Genomic DNA, 20045 nt, shown 5'->3' on the forward strand with positions numbered 1-20045 from the left:
TATATAAATTAAGTTGAACTGAATTTAATTGAATTGAATCTTTCTGTTAAAGCTCCTTTAGGTTCACTTCACAATTAATTGGTTTTATGCGACTGCTTTGTTATATATCGTAACTGTTTAGCTAAAATATGTGGCACATCATTACATCTTAATAGCCAGTGTACAGCTGTTGTTGATGCAAATTTTCCATCTGCTGCAAATTTACACCCAGTCGTGTTTTTTTTTCCCAACTGCTCATTTACAGTATATGCTCATCAGTTTGAAATCAGTCTCTTGTTAACTGTGGTGTCAAACTAGGAATTGATGTTGTCACAGTGGTGTATCATAATACAGACGAGTCTGACACAGATGGTCTTCCAGCAAAGGCAGTATCGGTGGCCTTGTTTTTATGACTGATTGCTTCTCTGCAAGGTCATACATGCAGAACAATGACAACAATTAACTTTATGTGACACTGTGACGGTCTGTGCTTTTACTGTAAAACATCCCCATACTACGAACACTGGTGTGACTTGACACGTTTTTTTTTTTTAAGTGTAGAGGTTATCCTTCTTTCACTTTAAAGCTTTGTGTTACAGCTGTTTCCTCTGACAGATGCTGTGATGGTATATAAAGTGTTCTAACAAGGAGCTGTGTATCCTGTTGTGCAGAAACACCGGGGGCACAAGACACTTGCTTATTCATGACGCCTGATCAGAGCCCAGGTAGATCAAACCGCTCCTCCATTTTTAATGGCAAAAGCTCTTTACAGGGACGTAAATATCATGCCGTGCTTTTTCCTCCCAGCCTGCCCTCTTGGAGCTTTAGGGAGTCTTGGGAGGATTGAAAAGTCTGTGCTGGTCAGCCAATGTACAGAGTGATTATTGACCTGAAACACAGCTGAAACAAGCCACCCAGAAGAAATATTGATCCAAATTTGTGCATTTCAACAGAGGAGACAAGGGCAAGTTCAGTGTGGAGGTCACCTGCACACTTATTTTCATTAATTTGACAGACATTAATTTGCCTTCCTTTTTTTGAACACGATTATCACAGTGAACATTTCTGAAGGAACTTTCCTTGCTAATGAGACACTAACCCATTTACCAAATCTAACATGCAAATGTATTATAATATTTGTGGTTCCATAACACCTGAGACTCTGAATCTCAGTTAGTTTTACTGCAGAATGATAGCATGAAATGTGTAAAGAGAAGGCCTTCTCCTTCCCTCAGGATGTGCGGTTTACACCCACATTAGCCCCAAGGACAGGAGGTCGCTGTAGGGAAAGGTCACCTCTGCTGGTCTACTAGAAAAACACAGCTCCAGTATTTCCTTTCCTCTTATTTGTTGCTCTTATCTGAAGCCTCCTTCCACTTGATATTTAATCTTTCCCTGTAAGCCAACATGATAAGAATAACCCCACTGACTGAATTATTAGTGCTATACTGTATGAAAAGTATTCCTATTGACTCAGTTTATTTATGTAAATAAAGCTTTCCAGTCAACAAAAGAGTGAATACAGTGTATCTTCTGCTGTATGGATTCTGGACATTTGTTATATCTGAACAACTGAGAATTTTATGACTGCTTGTGAGGAGGAGACCTCGCAGACACAGCAAGAGTGAGCAGTCCTCACTCGGATTAAGTGGTCTTTTCAGGAACCTCATACATCTCAAAATATCAAAGGAATTCATACACTGAGGGGAAGAATGGGATGTCGGAGCGGTGACAACTCTCGGCTGTTATCTAACAGCCTCTTGCTACATTATTGCGGCGGGTTAATGAGAATTCTGACAGCGCTGCTGAGAAGCAGCAAGGTACTAATAAAAAGTTGAGTTTTGAGTGTTGATTGCTGTGGAATAATTACAACTCAGGGAGCGATGGCTCACTGAGAGGACTTAGCAGATAGAAAAGAACCTGTATATCATTGGTTTAAAAAAATAACTGAACAGATGCACTGGGTATGTGCTCGTATTTCAGTGTTCAGTTATTCAATTTATGAGTGCCATTAGTACCATGATTGAAACCTGACTTTACTGATGTTTTAGCAGAAGTAAGCTGTCTACACAAACCTGACACATTATCTTGTTTTAAGTTGTTGGCAAAATTGTTAACAAACACCTGCTTTTTCACACATACAAACATGGGTAGCAACATGACCATTCACTTTGAGTTGTGTTTCTGTACAACTCTTGATTGAAGCATCAAAATGTTCACTGTCTGCTCCTGCCTGAGAGATGCCAAGTGTCTTGGCCAGAGCTCTGAGTCTTTACAAGAGACACAAAAAAAAGACTTTACATTCTCATACAGTGTTTTTTAAAGTCAGTGGCATTGAACATAGTTTAATCACTAATCTACAGATGCCCCAGTTTGGCATTATTCCATTATTTGCTATGCAAAATGTTGAGTTTACAGAGTAGTCAATACCCACAATCTTCAGGTTGTCATTTCTGGGTCAATCAAGGAGTTCCATCCATTTGAATTAAAACACTGAATAAGGCCATTGAAGCCACTGTGTCTTGTGGTAAGTTGTGAAAATGTTATTATCACTCCATGGCGGCCCCATGGGGGGGGGGGGGGGGGGGAGGACCCCGCTCTCACCACCAGCTGGCATGGAGGATGGCTTGAGATGAGCTTTAAGTGCATCTTGTGTTTCTTCCACATGACTAGCTGTCATCCTGCTGCTACGAGTCTCAGGCACGCAGCTTCTAAAAAGGTTGAAGCCTCCAATTCCCTCCATTTGCTTGTTTCTCATCCCTGTCCACCTCCCCTGCAATCGATCTGTGTTGTTGGATCACTGAGGGACGTGGCTCCAGCGGAGAAGAGTTAAGGGATTACAAAACCCATCTATCAACACTTACATACCTTCTTGCTGTGAAAAAATGTCTCCCATAGTGCCACTTGCTTTACACGTTGTTGTGCAATTAAGACCCTGAAGAAGAGATGCGCATTAGCAGCTGTGCTGCTACAGTCTCATATTTACAATATTACATTCATATTCTTTAGCCACTGCCAGTTTAAACATACACACAGTATAACAGTAGTAAGATGAACCTGCTCTATTGAATGTATAAAGGTTCAAGCCAGTCACAACATTTGATAATCTGATACTGATCAACCACGATAACTTATATGGCATGTTTTGTAATATTCACACTAACTGTTTCACCATAATGAATAAAACAGTTAAAGCTTAATGTTTTCAGTCTATTACTAAGATAAACACAGTCACTGTCAAAAAGACTTCCATTATTGCAAGTGCACAGGTACCCTTTATGCCTTTTTTTTTGCTCTGACCAAACTCTGTTACAACACTCCTCCTGAGTAAAGATAAATGATCTTCCAGTGATCCAAGTCGCCTCAATCACTAACGCATTGTAGCCCTGTGTTGCAATTCATGCTCCTCATTAAGCTACATTCAAATGAGGAGAGAGACACTGCTTGTGCACGAATCATTACTTTTCCTGCCATCAGCTCTTTCCCTTTGCTTAAACTGCATTGTGCTCTAATAAGGGCGGATGTTCTTTAGGTTGTGGAGATGGTTCGGTCTTCTGGTCCTGCTGTTGCTCAAGGGGAGGCTGCTCCTGCTGCTGAGGATCAGATTTAAGGATTTCCTTCTGAGGGGGTTGCGGTGGTGCCGTCTGCAGTGGCTCCAGGTTGGGCATCTCTTTCCTGTCGCTGGGCTGAATCTCCAGAGCTGGTGTGTCTTTGCAGCAGAAATATTGCTGCCAGATTTTCCGGAAGGCTGAGCGGAACTTCTTAATGCGGAAAGCGTAGACAATTGGGTTGACAGCAGAGTTGCCGTGGGTGAGCAGGATGGCGATGTAGAGTAACACTATGGGCTTCTCGCACTCAGGACAGAAGAGTGTGATGCAGTTGATGATGTGGAGGGGGAGCCAGCTGATGGCAAAGAGAAAAAGGACCAGAGCCAGAGATTTAGCAAGATTGAGCTCCTTGTCATAGTACTTGTTGGGGTCTGTGTGACTGGTGGTGAATTTCTTATTGTTAAGGTGCTTGTGAATCATGTAGAAGATCTCTGCATAGATGACCAGCATGAGTAGCAGCGGTGGCAGCACCCAGCCGAAGAAGTTAAAGTAGACCATGTAGTCCATGCTGATGACGTTTTCGAACTGGCAGGTGATGATGAGGTCAGAGCTGATGGAGCCGTTCTGCTGGAGGCGCCTCAGGTTGTTCCAGCCTAACATGGGTGTGAGTCCCACAATAAAAGCCACCGTCCAGCATATCACCACTGCGAACCCTGCTCGCCGAGGGGTCACCACTCGCTTGTACCTACAGGAGTGAACAACAGTATCATGTCAGCACTTTCCCTCTCAGCATTGTAGGGGCATGCATGCTTTTGTTTTTTCACTTCATGTTATCAGTATCCTTGAGCTGACATAATGTGATATGCAGCACGTATTTTACACTTGAAATACTGAATGCCATTCAAACCCTTATCAAGAAACTGTGCCCTTTTCAGTACTGCTGCTTTCCATGCCTCTTTTACTCAGGGCAAAACTGAATTGCTAAACTGGGCTCAGTGCAATCTAATTTAGAACAGTAGTATGAACAAGCTGCAGTATTTCTACAAGCTGCACATATTTGAGCTTTTTTAGAGTTTTGTGGAGCAGGAGGTAGAGGAAGGTAAAAGAAGCTGAGGCTCTAAAATGTTTATCACTGTTGTCTTGTCTTAAGACCAAGAAATGACACAGAGACTCTTCCCTCAAGGTAGGGGTGAAATCAGTTATCTGATCCAGCTAATATTATAAAGCATGTAGAGCAGTGACTGATCTCTTTCCAATAACTATCTGCTGATATTTATAAATTTCTGATGTTGTAATTGTAAAGGAAATGTTAGCATTGCAACAAAATTACCTTTTTGAAAATGTGGCCTGAAGCAAAAATAAGCTGCAATTTAGAGCGGCTGTCCCAGGTGCCATGTGTTGGATTAGTATTGATTATGGATACATGTATTAATTTAGGTCTGTGTCTGAAGCGCAGCGAGAAAATCTTTATCCACACACTTAGCCGACCTCGGAAATGAGATTCTCAACTAACAACAGGAAGTGTGAGTCAAAATGAGAAACATTAGCACTTCACGGAGCAAAAACATAAATGTTAGATTAATCTAATTCTTGAAAAAAACTGCTATAGCTGTAATTTATTCTGAACTCATCTCCCTCTTGATAACAAACATATGTATGGGAAAGGAGTGGCAACTCCCTTGCAAATTTCTGGAGAAAAGATTCAGTCACACATATATATTAAGCTTGGAGGGCTTTATAAAAACAACTGAGAACTAAAAAAGCTAAAACTTATGATAAAGTGCTATCATAAGCCTGGAAGACTCAGTGGAGTCTTAGGCAAGAGATTAATGTCTCAAGCTTTCATACAATATTCTCAGACAATGAATTCCCTCCTACTTTTTTTTTTTTTTTTTTTTTTTTAATCTTGTCAGTCTTTCACCACCACTGCTCAGCCCTTTGTTTCAGTCTGGCATGATAAACCACTGGGGGCATGTGCTTCAGATACAAAGAGGGAGCCTGAACATCACTGACAACAAACGTGACCACTTGTGTGTAGCTGTGCCTCAGTTAGACATCCTGAGGACAGAAGGCCTAATTAACATTGTTGGTTGATCAACTGTGCTCCTGTTTGCTGTCAGATCAGATATAGTCAGATCTATATGCATATAAATAAGCTGCATGGCAGGACGGAGTCATCCTGTTAAGTGAAACGTGGAAACGTTTCAGTTTCAGTGCAGCAAGTCAGCACTGGAGATGTGCTCTCTTCTGCTGAGGCTTTTCAGTGCCATCACCAACATCATGTCATCATCCTCACCATCACCTCCCCACATGGCACAGATATTGATAATACATGCGTCTTCTTATTTTCATGTGAGGGTTGTGACAGCCTCATTACCTGGTCGGGATCTTGACCCTAAGATAGCGATCAATTGCAATAGCCAGGAGGGCCAGGATGGAACTTTGCGTCAGCACCAGCACCGTGCACGCCACGAGCAGGCAACTGTAAAAGTGAGTCTGAAGTCCGATGCTGATAGTAATGGCCAAAGGGATGACGAGCGCTCCCACTGCAATATCCGCCAAGGCCAGGGAGACGATGAAACAAAACGTAGTATCTCGCAGCGATTTATTAATGTTCACCGCCCAAACCACCATCACGTTCCCGATCACAGACGCGACAGCGATCAGCACCTCCATCCCTATGTAGAGAGACTGCGTAGATAAAAGTGCCCGTGGCATCCTTGCAGATGATTATGTCCTTGGTAAGAACAAGATTAATTTCACTGAAGCCAACAGAGTCGTCCTTCCCCCCCCCCCTTTTGTCACCACAGTATTTTCCAAATGAGCTGTGCGTTCGCCAGTTTCACGGCGCCCTTATTGTCCTGGTTACCAAAAAGTTGTGGGGAAAAAAAAAAAATCCAGTTATTTTAAAGAGAAGAAGCGCGTTGACCAGAGGCATGCGAGGTTTTTCCTTTGGAGCAGCCGTTATGGTCCAGCGGCTGTTGTGCGCCGATCCTGCTCTGCACCTTGTGTCTCCACTTGGCATACACCTGCTTCTCGTGACAGCAGCATTCTCTCCATGCGCTCCGATTTATCCAAGAGGGTGCCTCGCGTTCATCAGCCTACATTTTTCAGTTTAAAAAAAGCTGCTTATAAAGCTCAGAAATAGAAAGTATCTTCTGAAGAAAAGCGCGCACATTTACAGCTCCTGCGCAGGCGGACTGTGTCTCACTCTTTTTGTCCCTCGATGTGCTTTCAACACGAGCAATAATGCAGCTCCTGGAAATAGCTGTGTGATTTTTCTCGCCTTTTTAGTTCCATTTAGATCTATTGTCTTTGTTTCAGTGGTAAATACAGTAAAACCCTGAGGGTTTCACGCAGCGTCCATTTCGTTTGTTGGGTGCATGCTTAATTTTCCATGCGTAAATAAATAAATGGCAGTCCTGCAGGACCGTCCCAAGGAAGTAGAGCGGAGGTGATTTGAACTCCCTTGATATCTATATAACCATGCACGTATTACTCCCACGCCCTTTAAAATGTTAATGGACCTTGCTCAGTTGCCAGTTGTTTTGATAAAAGGTGAGGCAGTATAAGCTATACAGATGACAATAAAGACACAGATAAAGCTACTAAAAATTGCACCATGTCCCCAAGCGATAGACTGAACATAAACAGTGTTATAAATATGGTAGCACATAATACAAAGCCCATATACGGTATGTTTGCCTCAGACTTCAAGGACCTCCTCTCTTAGTCCAAGGCCAGCTCTGCAAACTAATGAACCCTAAAAAGTCAGGCATGGCAAACATAAAGGAGTAAACTGCAGGCATCTTGTGATCACTCGTTGGAGTTCAAAGATCAATAGCGGTCTGAGCTCTGACCGTGGCAGGATCAGAGCAGGCAGGAAAGACTGTTTAGATGGGATATGCAGGAGTCACTGATTGTGCTCCGTGCGCAATCATTCTAACTTGTGTAATATGGAAGAAAGCAGGGAGAAAGCCCTGGATTTTAATGGAAAGTGGGCATGTGATTCATAGTGATAAAGGCAAAGCAGGGCAACACTGTGGTCAGCATTCACACCGAGCAACCGTGACGCCAGGAGGGCCATCAGTCAGCAGGAGCTTCACTGAAGACAATTTCAATCTGTGACCAGAATTGTGGTGAAAGCATGAGGCGCAGATGAGAGGTCGCCTAATACACACCAAGGAAGAGAGCAGCCATATGGTCACAGGCGGCAATGATTGGCATCCGACCCACTGGGGACATTTTAATGAGCCCATGCATGGTGGTAATTCATGGGAAATCATTATGGAGCGTGTGAAAAATCACACTTGGGTCGAAATAGCTGACCTGCAGAATTCTGAATGTTTTCATTTTGAAATAACCCTCTACTGAGGCTGTTTTTTTCCAATTACATTAATCTGTAGAAAGGCTGTTGTGGTGTGACAGGCCTCAGTTAGGAGCAGCAAAGTGACCCAGACACAATCAATCCAGGTTGTTTTTCTTCCTCTTGTGTTTCTCCTTTAGAGACTCAAAGCAGAGTGGAGTCATGCTTAACATGGCCAACACACACCTCAATACTGTTTGTTCTTGTTCACTGTCAGCGCCCTCACAGAGGACATTACTGCAACCTGACAATATGTGATGTAAAACATTCCGTTTCTCACACAAACTAACTCAAAAAGTCAGAGTTTTCACACTATTAAGGTCTTTCAGTGACACATTTCAGCAACCTTAAAGTACTTTGACAGACAATTGAGTTAAACTAATGGTCATGTCCACACAGTCTGGTAATGAGGAAATGTGTCAGTAAACGTTTGTCCGATTTTTGCCATTTTGGGGATGTGTGACCAGTGAAGTGCGGTGTGCTTCAGTTGGAGGAGACAGACTCCACAGCTCAATGCACTTTTCCTGTGTTACTGTTACAAAAGTCCACGGTATATATACAGTGTATATGTTACAGGTCTCCGTCAGGGACAGATTTGTGCTGAGAAAACAGGGAAAATGATGAGACAGGCAGACGTGTGGCTTCTCATTCAATGTCCTCTCGAGCTATATATTTATTCAACGATATCAACAAATTTCAAATGTAAACAATAACAATTTAATGTACAAAATTATTCTCTAATGTACTGTGTTCCCTGTGTTTCCACTGTTTCTTATTGCCCATGTTTAGAACATGTCTCACAATAGTAAATATTCATCATAACAAAAATACTTGTATCAAACATATAATGTGGGAAATGTCTCTAAACTAAATTAAATCAAAAGTTATCAAAATTAAACTATACAGATTCACACTGTCCTATTTCACTCATTCCTATACGTTGTAATAATTAACTTAAACCCCCCTATTTGATGTGATAAATTGTTTGTTTTTTTTAACCCATACTAGCTGTTTACAGACTTGCAAAATGAACAGATATCTACTGAGAGAATGACTCATACATTTGGCAGCAAATTAGATTTACAATTTATGAATCCCACAGTGGGGAAATTTGGTCGTCAAAAAGGTGCACACAATAAGAAACAATTTACAAATACGTATACATAAATAAGATGGATTAAAAAAATATATATATTTTAGAAAAAAAAGAAAAAGGCGAATGTATATACTTTAGCTGACAGGCCTAACAGAGACTAAAGAACACGTAACTCATTTTTGCTTCACGTAAACGTAAGACATAACATGAAATCAGTCCTTTAAACATATTGAGATGATTCACTTCTTTATGATAAAACAATAAAATGTACAGGAGCCAGAAATCCACCCAGGAATACTCCACTATTATGCTTGAGCTTGCGGCTAGCACTGGACGAGACACAAACGCACTGGCTACTAATACGACTAAAACACAACACAGAATCATTTCAACCAACGTAATTTGTAAACATTCATCTTGAAGTGATCCATAAGGCGCTTTGTGGATTTCACACATCATTAACCTCGTCATCGAGGTAGTGGTTTCTCAGAGCACGAGGCGAACACACACAGCCGGTCGCGAGGCGAAACCACAGCGCTGCACTGCCATCTACTGGCCATAGGTTAGGGCAGACTTTTAAGTAGGCTCATGTTAAATCGCTGCTCTTAATACGTTCATTTCAAAAGTTAGAGATGCAATCAATATAAAACGAAAGAAAACATAGAGGGCTATTTCAAAAACCCAGCTCTAAATGTTTTGATTGGTGTTTCGGGGGATGTTCAGGTTCACTGCTTTTAACCAGACTTCTTCATTAAAACGTCCTGGACGATGATAGAGACCACTAATGGGCACAGGCTCACTGTGTTGCCCTCACAGCTTATACAGTGCATCAACCTTTTTGTTCTGATGTAAAAAAAAAAAAGAAAAAAAATCAAATGAAGGCTTCAGCTGCTTGGATGAAGAACCAAGCAACGGGCCATGTTCATATTCAGATAAGAAAATATCACATGGCATCCTCCTACCCAGTATCTTGTCTGCTCAGCTGGGTTCAAAAACAATATTGCTCAGTCATTAAAAAAAAAAAAGCGCCAGCAATAAACTGCTGTGGCCTTCTCAGTGGACTGCTGAACCAGACAGCAGGAATATTACTAACATACTTGGGATTTCATCCTATTAGCCGAGACTTCTTACAGGAAAACAGTTTAGCCAGTTCAAACAAGACGGGAGCCATCGAGGAATAAAATTGCAGGGTTGGACACTTCAGGAAAGAAGATGGATGGCCCTGACTCTGCTGATCAGAGGACCTTTAAAGAATATCTCAGGAGACAATACGAGACTAAACACTTACATGTATCCCTGGACAATAGAACAGCCACCAGAAGAGCCTCTAAACTATTACAGCCACTGGGAATAGATGTGACTCTGTAATTTACATGGAAATTCTAGTGAAAGTGGTGCCTCTGAAATCACAGAAAAAAAATGTACTCAGGTGTAATAATCTGCTTTACAGAAGCCCTCTATTTTCATACAAATAGTTGCCTGCAAACCTGTTTCCCCTAATAAATATAAATGTGAGAGGTCACAAAAGCAGCTGTACACTACAGAGCGAGGAAATCCACAGAGGGATGATTTTACTACCTCGGGAATAATATATTTGAAAGCATCAAACAGGTGATTTTATGGATAGAAAGACTGCACATTTGATATTAGGACAAATGCATTTGCCATTATTAAATTCTACAATATCCATGCGACCCAGATTTTGGGTTACATTTCACAAAAACATTTAAGCTGGTTTGAGTCAGGACTGTTGAGTCTACGGCTCAGCTGGAGTACATAATCACACACTATACTGTGAATAAAAGTATGTTATTATGTTTTGATTTCCTTTGTGACGTTAAGATTTTAGTGTTAGAGCTCCTGTTAGAGCTGGCTGCGCCACATCATCTCATCTGCTCCTGATCCAGAAATCTACCACTTCTACTCCCAGCTTGAGCTGACAGGGTGAAAATTAAAAGTGTCAACAGCTAACTTGGCTGCTCACTGTCTGGTATCATAAACATGTGGGGTGTCCCCGGAGATAATCCACAGTACTAAATCCTCACCATTTAGAAAATGTGTCTAGCTGGGGACAAAGATTATCCCCACTCTGGGATTACTTTGTAACCTTTTCCAACCTCATATAAACAAACAATTCTTGATTCATTTCTGCTTCCACATGTCTGCAGGGGTCAGTGTGATGTAAATATCGTCATCTCTCTATTTTTTGTAAATCCAAGTAGCCTTAACCCCCACCTCTAATCTTGTTTCACTGTTTGTTAACTCCGGGGAGTTGTTTATGTCATTTGCCAAAACCTTTTCTAGCTTACACTGTGAATGTTTGAATAAAGTGTTCATTATGAATAAGGACAATGATGAGCATGTTTGTGAAAAAAGAATGGGACTATATTTCAAGACAATTTATTCATAAATGGAGATCGTTTCAAGGAGTTTGCTTACTTCCTTTTGCTATATGCTGCCAGCAGCATGTTAATTTAGCACTGGTAGCCAAATCTACCTTTCAGCATCTCGACAGCTCACCAACAACCTCATCACATTTCATTTTCCTCCATACAAAAACCACAGTAGTATTTATACGGGGCAGTACTTGACTGCACAGTGCATTTTGGATTTTGTATGAAATATATAAGCAAGTGTTAAATAGTGCGCTTTAGAGGAGCTGGAGGGCAGATTGTGTTAGCTTTAGACAGAGCCAGGCTCGATGTTTTACTGTTTCAGTCTTTGCTGAAATGCTATAGCTAACATTAATTAATCCTCACATTCCTTTAACAATATCTTCCTCAATATTTGTAAGGGAAATTATGCTTGTTTGTAATGTATGTGTTCAGGTAGGTTGCTTTGAGATTATTTGTTCCTTTTTTGGTCATATCCTTTTAGCTGAAGCATCACAGGGGATTCCCCAGTGTGTATTTGTTTCCTATGTGTTTGGAAGTATAGTAAAGTGTGTGGAGGAGGTCCACTCCAACAACAACAAAAAAAAGAAGCTATACCTAAACCACAGGCTCCCTAATGCTCTCTGGTGAAAGCATCTCCCTGCCATCCAACACCAGCCCCAAATAAGATTACGATGCAGAAAATACTGAGCCTCTCAGAGGCTCTGCTGCATCTCCCACTGCTCTCCACACCATCCGTCTACACATGAACAAAAAAAAACAACAAAAAAACAGACTGCAGTGAGTGTCGCTCTCTGCTCCTCTCAAAATATCAAGGTTAAAAATGTAATTCATGCTGCATGTTGACACTTTTAATATTCATTAACCCTGCTCACTGATGAGCAGCTGATATGAATGGAAACGTTACAGTCAAATGTTCCCCACCAATCACTGAATTACATGGAGAGCTATTTGCAGACGTGTAGAAAAAAATGTGACTGAAGAACCCACATCCTGTCTTCATAAAGGATGGTGAGTTGGCTTTGCGGCGTTGTGCTATTTTTACTTAAATTAGCCACCATGAGCCTGATAACCTAAAGCCAATGCTAACAATGCAGAAAAGACTTTGGATTTGTAAAAAAATTCTCCTTGTGGTTGTGCACATATCGAAGGGTTCTGAAATTGAGAAGGAATAGAGATTGTTTCCCCCCCTATACGTGCTCCTATTACTGCTGCATAACAATAATGTGAAGCACTCTGACAGCAGCATGTAGCCTGCAGTGGGTTTCACATGAAATACTCATTTTTGCATTATATCAGCTGTTGACTGCAAATTTCTAATTAGTCAACAAAGGTGATCATTTGAGCAATACAACATGTAAAGGCTGTGTGTGCTTTGACAGAGTAAACAAGTCTCACAGCATACAATTATAATCACTGCACATTTAGATAACGTGAGAAGAATAAATAACACCTAAATAATTATAGCTTTCACACCACAAGTCAGCACTTCCCTTTGAAATCGGGCTCTCATTCTTGTTTGCCTCAACAGCACTGAGCACTCTCTCAGTTCGGCACATAAAGGCAACACAGAGGAAAGTGGTGGAGCAGCAGTGAAATAAAATTAGATAGAGAAGTAGGATAGAGGCATCAGTCAGGGATCTGTGCAGCTTCTAGATAGATGAGCGAAAAGATTTAAAAAAAAAAAATGGAGGGAGAGGTGGAAAAAATGTGCAGGTTAAAGACAAAATTCTGAACCTAATATTTTCAAGGGGTGTGGTCAAATCCCCAATCTAAGGACTTGATGTGGCCTCTTGTGCATTTATCACTTCAAAATGTGTCTTTTAAGTCAGCCCATTTTGCCGCATGGCTCCTTTGAAAAGGAAAAGCAGGTCCTGATGAGGAAATTAAAACTGGGTCAAACATAGTTTTGGCTCTCTGTGGGAGAGGACGTTGCGCTCCAGCTTTGGCTTCTTTGATGTCGGCTCACTGATATTTGCAGGTTGTCAAGATCCAGTGTAGCGAGAGAAAGAATTAATAATCATGCCTAATTCTATAGCAGGACACATCAAGAAGCAGCAGTATTGAGTGTGCACAGCTTGCTTACTACTAAAGACTGTGTGTTTGAATTCTGGCTGTTCATTTTCATCACTGTTGCACACAATGAAATTGGGTTGGGACTGTGGAATGGGTCCTGCTCTAATGTGAACAACAATTTGAATGCCAATAACCACACTCCAACACACTTTGGGGAATGATGCATCACACACAGACATAGATGCTGCGGTGTATATGGAAGAGGCATTTCCTTTCCTAATTTATTCTAATCTCTCTAATGTTTGTGCCTCAGTGTTTGTCTTATTGACTATCAAGTCTGTCATGCATAATTTATTGTTGTTTCAATTTTAGCTAAAAATATACAGTTAATTGTTCTGGTAATTCTCAAACCTGCACTGTTTGTTAAATGGACTCTGGTGAGGACACCATGTGGTTGCCTTGGTAACAGTCATTTGTTTTTCTTTGGAAATAACTACTGCCAATGCATGACACTTGCCTCGCAGATTCACACCCACATAAGAAAAACACGCTTATCAATTTCGATAGACTAGTGACTTTTTGTTTAGAGCCTTAACATTTTCCAAACTAGGAGCGACATAATATTTGTGACATTCCCAGTGCAAAACCTAGAGAGACCTATTGACCCACACGGCCTCCTTGTGATAAGAGAAGGGTTCCAATGAGTAACTATTCTGTCGGCCGGCAGCTATACTGAATGCAAAAATGGAAGGATAATTCTCCCATATCCTCCAGAAATTATTGACTTTTTCATTCCAGTACTCACATCAGAAACATGACTGAACATGACCAGTTGACATTCAAGTCACAAATCCTTCTCCTGCCCGTAGGACATATTTCCTTCCAAAAGTCAACACTGGTTTCTTTGAACCATGACTGTTTTTAACACTTTAATCAAGTGGTTATTGTTGTAACCATGATAACCAAGGTACTCAAACCTTAAAAGATTAGCAATTTCAACACAAACCACCCAGTTTTCTTAGCCTTCACTAATTCTCTAACTGAAATTACAATCTTTCTCTAACCCTAATCAATATTTAACCATAGCAGTGTGACGTCCTGTAAATAGCGGCATTGGATCAGAAAACATATTGTACTGGGACACGGTCAATTGGTGGATCTTGTCAATTAAATTGATGGACCTTGAGGCCAAGGTACAGCTAAAACAGCCTTCCAGTAAATCTAACCCTAATAAAGGTAATCATTTCCATTTTGTTTAAGAGAGGTGTTGTAGGCTGCAGTATGTATTATGTGATATACTTGTGAGGTGTTTCTCATATTTAGTCTGTTTTCATTGATATAAAAATAAATCCACTACAATTCTGCATTCTTTGTTCGTGTGGAGGTAGCATGTGTGTTCTGTAATTGCTCCTTACTGTATCTGTCAGGCAGCTGTGCTTAAAGAAAACGTGCTCCCCAGTCTCCATAAAACAAAACCCACCAACAACAACCCTTGAGGGTTCGTTGGCGTATAGAAGGCCGACCTTAAGGCCAACATCTGCTCCTCCCACAGAAGAAAAAATAAGCATGCATACTTTTGCTTCACGAGATTGTGCTACATTCCAGCCGGATTGGTTTGCTGCAGCATTTTCTTTCTGGTCAGCACCTCTCAGTAATAAGAATCCCTTGACTAAAATGTGGAGAGGGAGATATGTAAGAGGGAGTTATGTGGGTCCTCTGAAGCTTTAGAAATATCCAGCACGTGTTGTAAACACAGTGGGAAGGACACCATTTTCTTACCTATACTGCCTCCAGCAATGACACATCTCTATGAATAAGAATCACTCCTCAGCTTGGCAGAAACAGTTTATATGGAGGAACTTCAGAAACAAAAACTCTCTTCAGCCTCTTTATTAAAGATTGACAACCGCAGGACCAAAATATTATGATCTGTAATACTTGAAATCAAACAACCACTTCAGTCACAGAGGAGGAGGGACATGAGATTGTTGCAAATTATTTTACCAAAAGAGACATCTCTGTTAGTGTTTTATACCACAGTCAACTGCTTTGCACTCCCTGACAGAGAAACTGAAAATTAATTTTAAAGGCCTCCTGCCTCTCGCTTCCCCGAGTTCCTTTCAAATCATGTGAGGCCTGAGAGGAGGCGTGATAGTTTATTAATGAGATAAATCCCTGCACTCCATGGCCACTTGCCATTTCAGTATAAGAGCAAGATTGCTTACGTAGGAAATTGTTGGTAAAAGGTCTGTGTGTGTGTGTGTGTGTGTGTGTGTGTGTGCTTCCACAAATGAGGGGAGGGCTAAATATTGGTGCAACTACGGGAAATAATTATAGTAATGAGAAATGCATGATTCTTGCTTGTGTTCAAATGCTGGAAAGCACAAAGCAATAAAAGGAGTAGATCAAATCCCACAGAAATATGAGGATGCATTATTGATAATTAGAGGATAATGAGCAGGGACCATTGTATTTTGTCATTTGGATTTTCATAATTAAATTATCAAGGCAATCATCAATGCAGTGCAATTTCCCCTCCATCTTTGAACTGGAAAAGACTTCACTAGATTTAGGTTTCATGGATTTGCTGCAAGGAGGTTTTCATGACCTTTTAAATCACAGAGCAGTTTGATTGGGGAGACTAAAACGTCCAGTCGTTGGCCCTGTTATTTTAATTCACATTTTACTGATGCTGTATTAGATGTTGCTGATACTGTAGCCACCCTTCCTCTTTTAATCATCCATTCATCCTTTCTTTATTCCTTTTATCTGTCATTTCACCCATCCATCCGTCCGTCCGTCCGTCCGTCCGTCCGTCCGTAATATCCTTGAGTTCTCAGTCAGATCGGATTAGATCCACTGCTAGCTCCTTCCCAGCTTGTCTAAAGTTGGTCACTTCTGTCTGAAAAAGCCAAGATGGCAACAGACGAAATTCTGAACTCGTGGCTTCAAAATGGAAGTTCACAAACCAATGGGTGCCACTTCTAAAAAATCTGACCCATTTGGTTTACTGGTCACAGTTTGGGATATATCTCTATTGTTTGATTCTATTTGGAAATAGGCTATGAGCTACGTGCATAAAAAAAAAAAATCAAACAGCTATGGGGGAAAAAAAAAAAAAGCCTTGCACCGATAACCCAGTGAAACTCCCGGCAGCATTGTTTCTATCTGCTGTATGGGAGCATTATTGGTTAAGTGTTACCTATGATGATGAAAAAAAAAATGGAGAAAGCGGCAAACCATCACATGCAGCTTCTACTAGCAGTATTACTTCCATTACGATGAACCATTTACAAAGACATCACCCCAGTGTGTCCTTTGACAGTGCAAGGAGGAGAGAATCGGGTAGGAAAGAGCAGCTCCTTCTCCCTGCAGCATCTGAACAGCCTCTTCATGCAGATTCAGACCAGGCAAAGTCCAGAACTAAAGCAAGGGGGGTGTTTATAGAAAAAGATATGCAGCCCTATAGAAGACCCGGGATGAGCATATGATAAGGAACGTGAGCTGCGGCGTATTATCCCTTCCCGACAACATTCAGCATCACAGTCATTCCTAAACTGTATGACCAGACACAACAACAATTTTCAAAGGATTGTCCAACAAAGCACTCAAAGCTCTTACGACAGAGGGATGGAGCTCCAGGGCTGCTGGAAGTTACCTAACTGACTGCACATGGCATCACTTTGGAGAAGGAGCTAAAAAGCTCCAATTTGCAGATACTACCCCCTAATGAAAAACACAAACTCTTAATGTTGATGGCCTTTACGTGTTTGTTGTGGACATTTTTATTTAAACATGACAACCGTGTTTTTTGTTTGCAATAATTAGAAAACACATTATTTAAATTAATATTTGACAATAAAGAATGTTTCTGTTGTTTTAGCCACTATCCTGCTATTCACAATCCAGGAGTCACAATCTGTATCCCTCCCTCCACCTACCCACATCCCTGTCTATACACCCATCAAGCTATTTCCTGTTCATTCAGCCAGCCAACAATTTATCCATCCAACCACCCATGCACCCTTCTATCATTTCAATTACCCATCAATCCACCCATATATACATCCCTCATCCATTTTTACTCCATCTAGTCATCCTTCCCTTTACCCACCTATCCTGCTTTTCTTCATCCATAAACCAACCTGTATCAATCTATCGATCCAAAAACCTACCCACATTTTTGTGTTTTTGTGTTAGTTTTATATCTAAACTAGTATGAATTGAGCCTACATACTTTTCTCAAAGCCATAAGTTCATACCTGTACACATGACCACCAATACCATTCTTATTCTTATTCTTATTATCCAGTTCTTATTGACTATTGATTGACATCGGTTTTGGTTGATTTGCTCACAAATTGTTTTTTTATTCATTCTTATTGGCAGCTCTGTTACAACAGAGTGGCAACAGATATCAGTGTAGGAACTAATGCATTCACAAATTTTCATTGGCAAGAACATTGCTTTGTGTTAGAATCACTCATATTGACTCAGACAGACAAACACACATACTTATTATTTGTGGTGAAGACAAAGCGGATGTTAGGTTTTTTTTGTGGAATGGGTAATGGGAGGTAAACACCTAGAAAAACAGATGTGACTGCTTTTGCAAAACCACCCAGTGAGCAGTTTCCACTCATTTGCCTCAAATCCATTTCACCCAGGTCTCTGAACCATGGCTGCAAACAACTGAAATGTTTTACGCCTCGGCAATCCGTGTCAATTTACACGGCACTGGAGAGACTAATGCTTGTGACAAATAAAATGAGGTGGTGGTCCTCGGGGATCAGGCCCTCCTATTTGCAGGTGTACAGTATATGGGCCCATTAAAAACCGGTTGAAAAATGGATGTAGGAAAAAAGATACCAGATCAGTGGGGTCATATGAGGACTGCCGGGTTCTGGGGTAAGAAAGATTGAAGAAGTTGTCAATAAATGTGATGTGGTGTGGAAAGAAAAATACATTTTTAACAACTCAGGATTTTGTCGTTAAGAAGAATTACTCAGGGATTTTCTTCACCTTGCAGTTGCTTTTTCCGGTGGCTATTGGAGAACCCATGCTTCATTACACCGAGACCGAGAGAGAGTTTATCAGTCACCACAAAGATCTGCTGGAATGCATTAAGGACACTCCTGGCCTCTAACGAATCACTGCCAATGCTGGGAGCTCACAAACTGCTGACTGACTCTGTGCTACTAAAGCTGAGGTGTAACAAGACTGTGAAACAGCCACTGGCATCTTCCTCCTCTATTAGCATATTCATGTTCATGGATTGATTCTGTATGACACAACTGAACACGGGCAAGCTACAGATGCAGCCTGAGGCTTTGCGTTACCGTATATGAAAGTACTAAACAGAAAGAAAGGTTGTGTTTGCTGGCTACAGAAGCCCTAAAACACACCTTCAGAAAACTGTAAAATGTTTTGCTTGTTGAGATAAAACATTATGCATAGGCTAGGTGAGACAAAATTCATAGTATTACTACTTTAAAAAGTGGCGTATAAAAAAAAAAAAAGAAGAAAAAAGCCCATATGTAATAAGCTTTATCTGAAATATTAAGTTACAAATTTCTGTACAGAAGAAACACATTTTCAGCCCCAAACTGTAAATATTTTAGTACAGGTTGGCTTCAGTCTACAACTCACAATCAGAAAAGAGATCTGAGATAATATATTTATTCATAGAGACGTATGGGTCAAGCAGTTTCTCCTTTTTGTTAAAACCTTGAAGTCACATCTAAAATAAATCGGAAACCAGAGTAACTTACTGCAGGTACCGTAAAGGAGTAGGAGGAGTTAAAATTATCAAAAGTATGAATAATTTGTTTCCGTGGATTGTAAATTTCATTGAGACTCCTACTGATTTATGGCTGCTTTCAGAATGAGAAGGCGGTTTCCGGAAGCAGCGGCATCCGGAGAACAATTTACAGATGAACTGAGGTTGCATCAGAGCAGCTCAAAGTTCCCAAGTCCTGATAACACGTCAATTCAGGGATGTGGACCACTAATCATTTGCTACAGTTACATTTTTACACTCTTCAGTGTAATAATAGGCGGCTTCTCTAAGCACCATGTAATAAATACACTGCAGAGATGATATGTAATTCTTTTAAATTTATGATACACCACCACAGAGAAAGTATGCACATACAATTAAAATCAAATGACCATTTGATAACAAACACTGGCCCGCAGTCATGGTTCATGAAGGCAAATATGCAAACTGGACAGTATTCCTACAAATAGTTTACAGGTAGCATGTGCAGAGACAAAAACATTCATGTTGCAAGCTGTAATCAGTTTTCCCATTTCTTTACTTCCCCCTGATTCTGCTTTGCTGGACTTATTTGTATTATTCTATCAGAAATAAGTTTGAAAGGTGTGTGGGGGTGTTGTGTTACTGTGATAGTCATTAAAAAAAAATTTAAATGTTAATTTTCCCAAATAGGTAAGGGGTTGGAACATACTTGTGTGCAAGGCGGTAAAAAAGTTTATGCTTCAAGATTATGTAGGGATGACTAAAGATTTACGATATGAGCAGAATTATTATAGGTCCGCTGTTTAAAATCCTAATGACTTCCACACAATCTCCAAAGAGCCAACTATTTTCAAGTCCAATTATGCAATTATGACTTTATGTAGTT

At 40.7% G+C, this 20045-nt stretch overlaps 1 protein-coding gene across 1 annotated transcript; it reads right to left on the reverse strand.

Annotated features, from left to right (window-relative positions):
* Positions 1-705: 705 nt before the first annotated feature.
* Positions 706-6921, reverse strand: adora1b (adenosine A1 receptor b). The gene is made up of 2 exons (XM_069141006.1): positions 5905-6921; positions 706-4272 (listed from the first exon to the last, which is right to left on the reverse strand). The coding sequence occupies exons 1-2, from the start codon at positions 6243-6245 to the stop codon at positions 3471-3473; spliced, it is 1143 nt and encodes a 380-aa protein (XP_068997107.1). The 5' UTR covers positions 6246-6921; the 3' UTR covers positions 706-3470.
* Positions 6922-20045: the final 13124 nt, after the last annotated feature.

This window comes from Embiotoca jacksoni, unplaced genomic scaffold, assembly GCF_022577435.1.
Source record: "Embiotoca jacksoni isolate LCO1_2020_lvr unplaced genomic scaffold, fEmbJac1.0.p SCAF_9, whole genome shotgun sequence".
NCBI classification, from domain to species: domain Eukaryota; kingdom Metazoa; phylum Chordata; class Actinopteri; family Embiotocidae; genus Embiotoca; species Embiotoca jacksoni.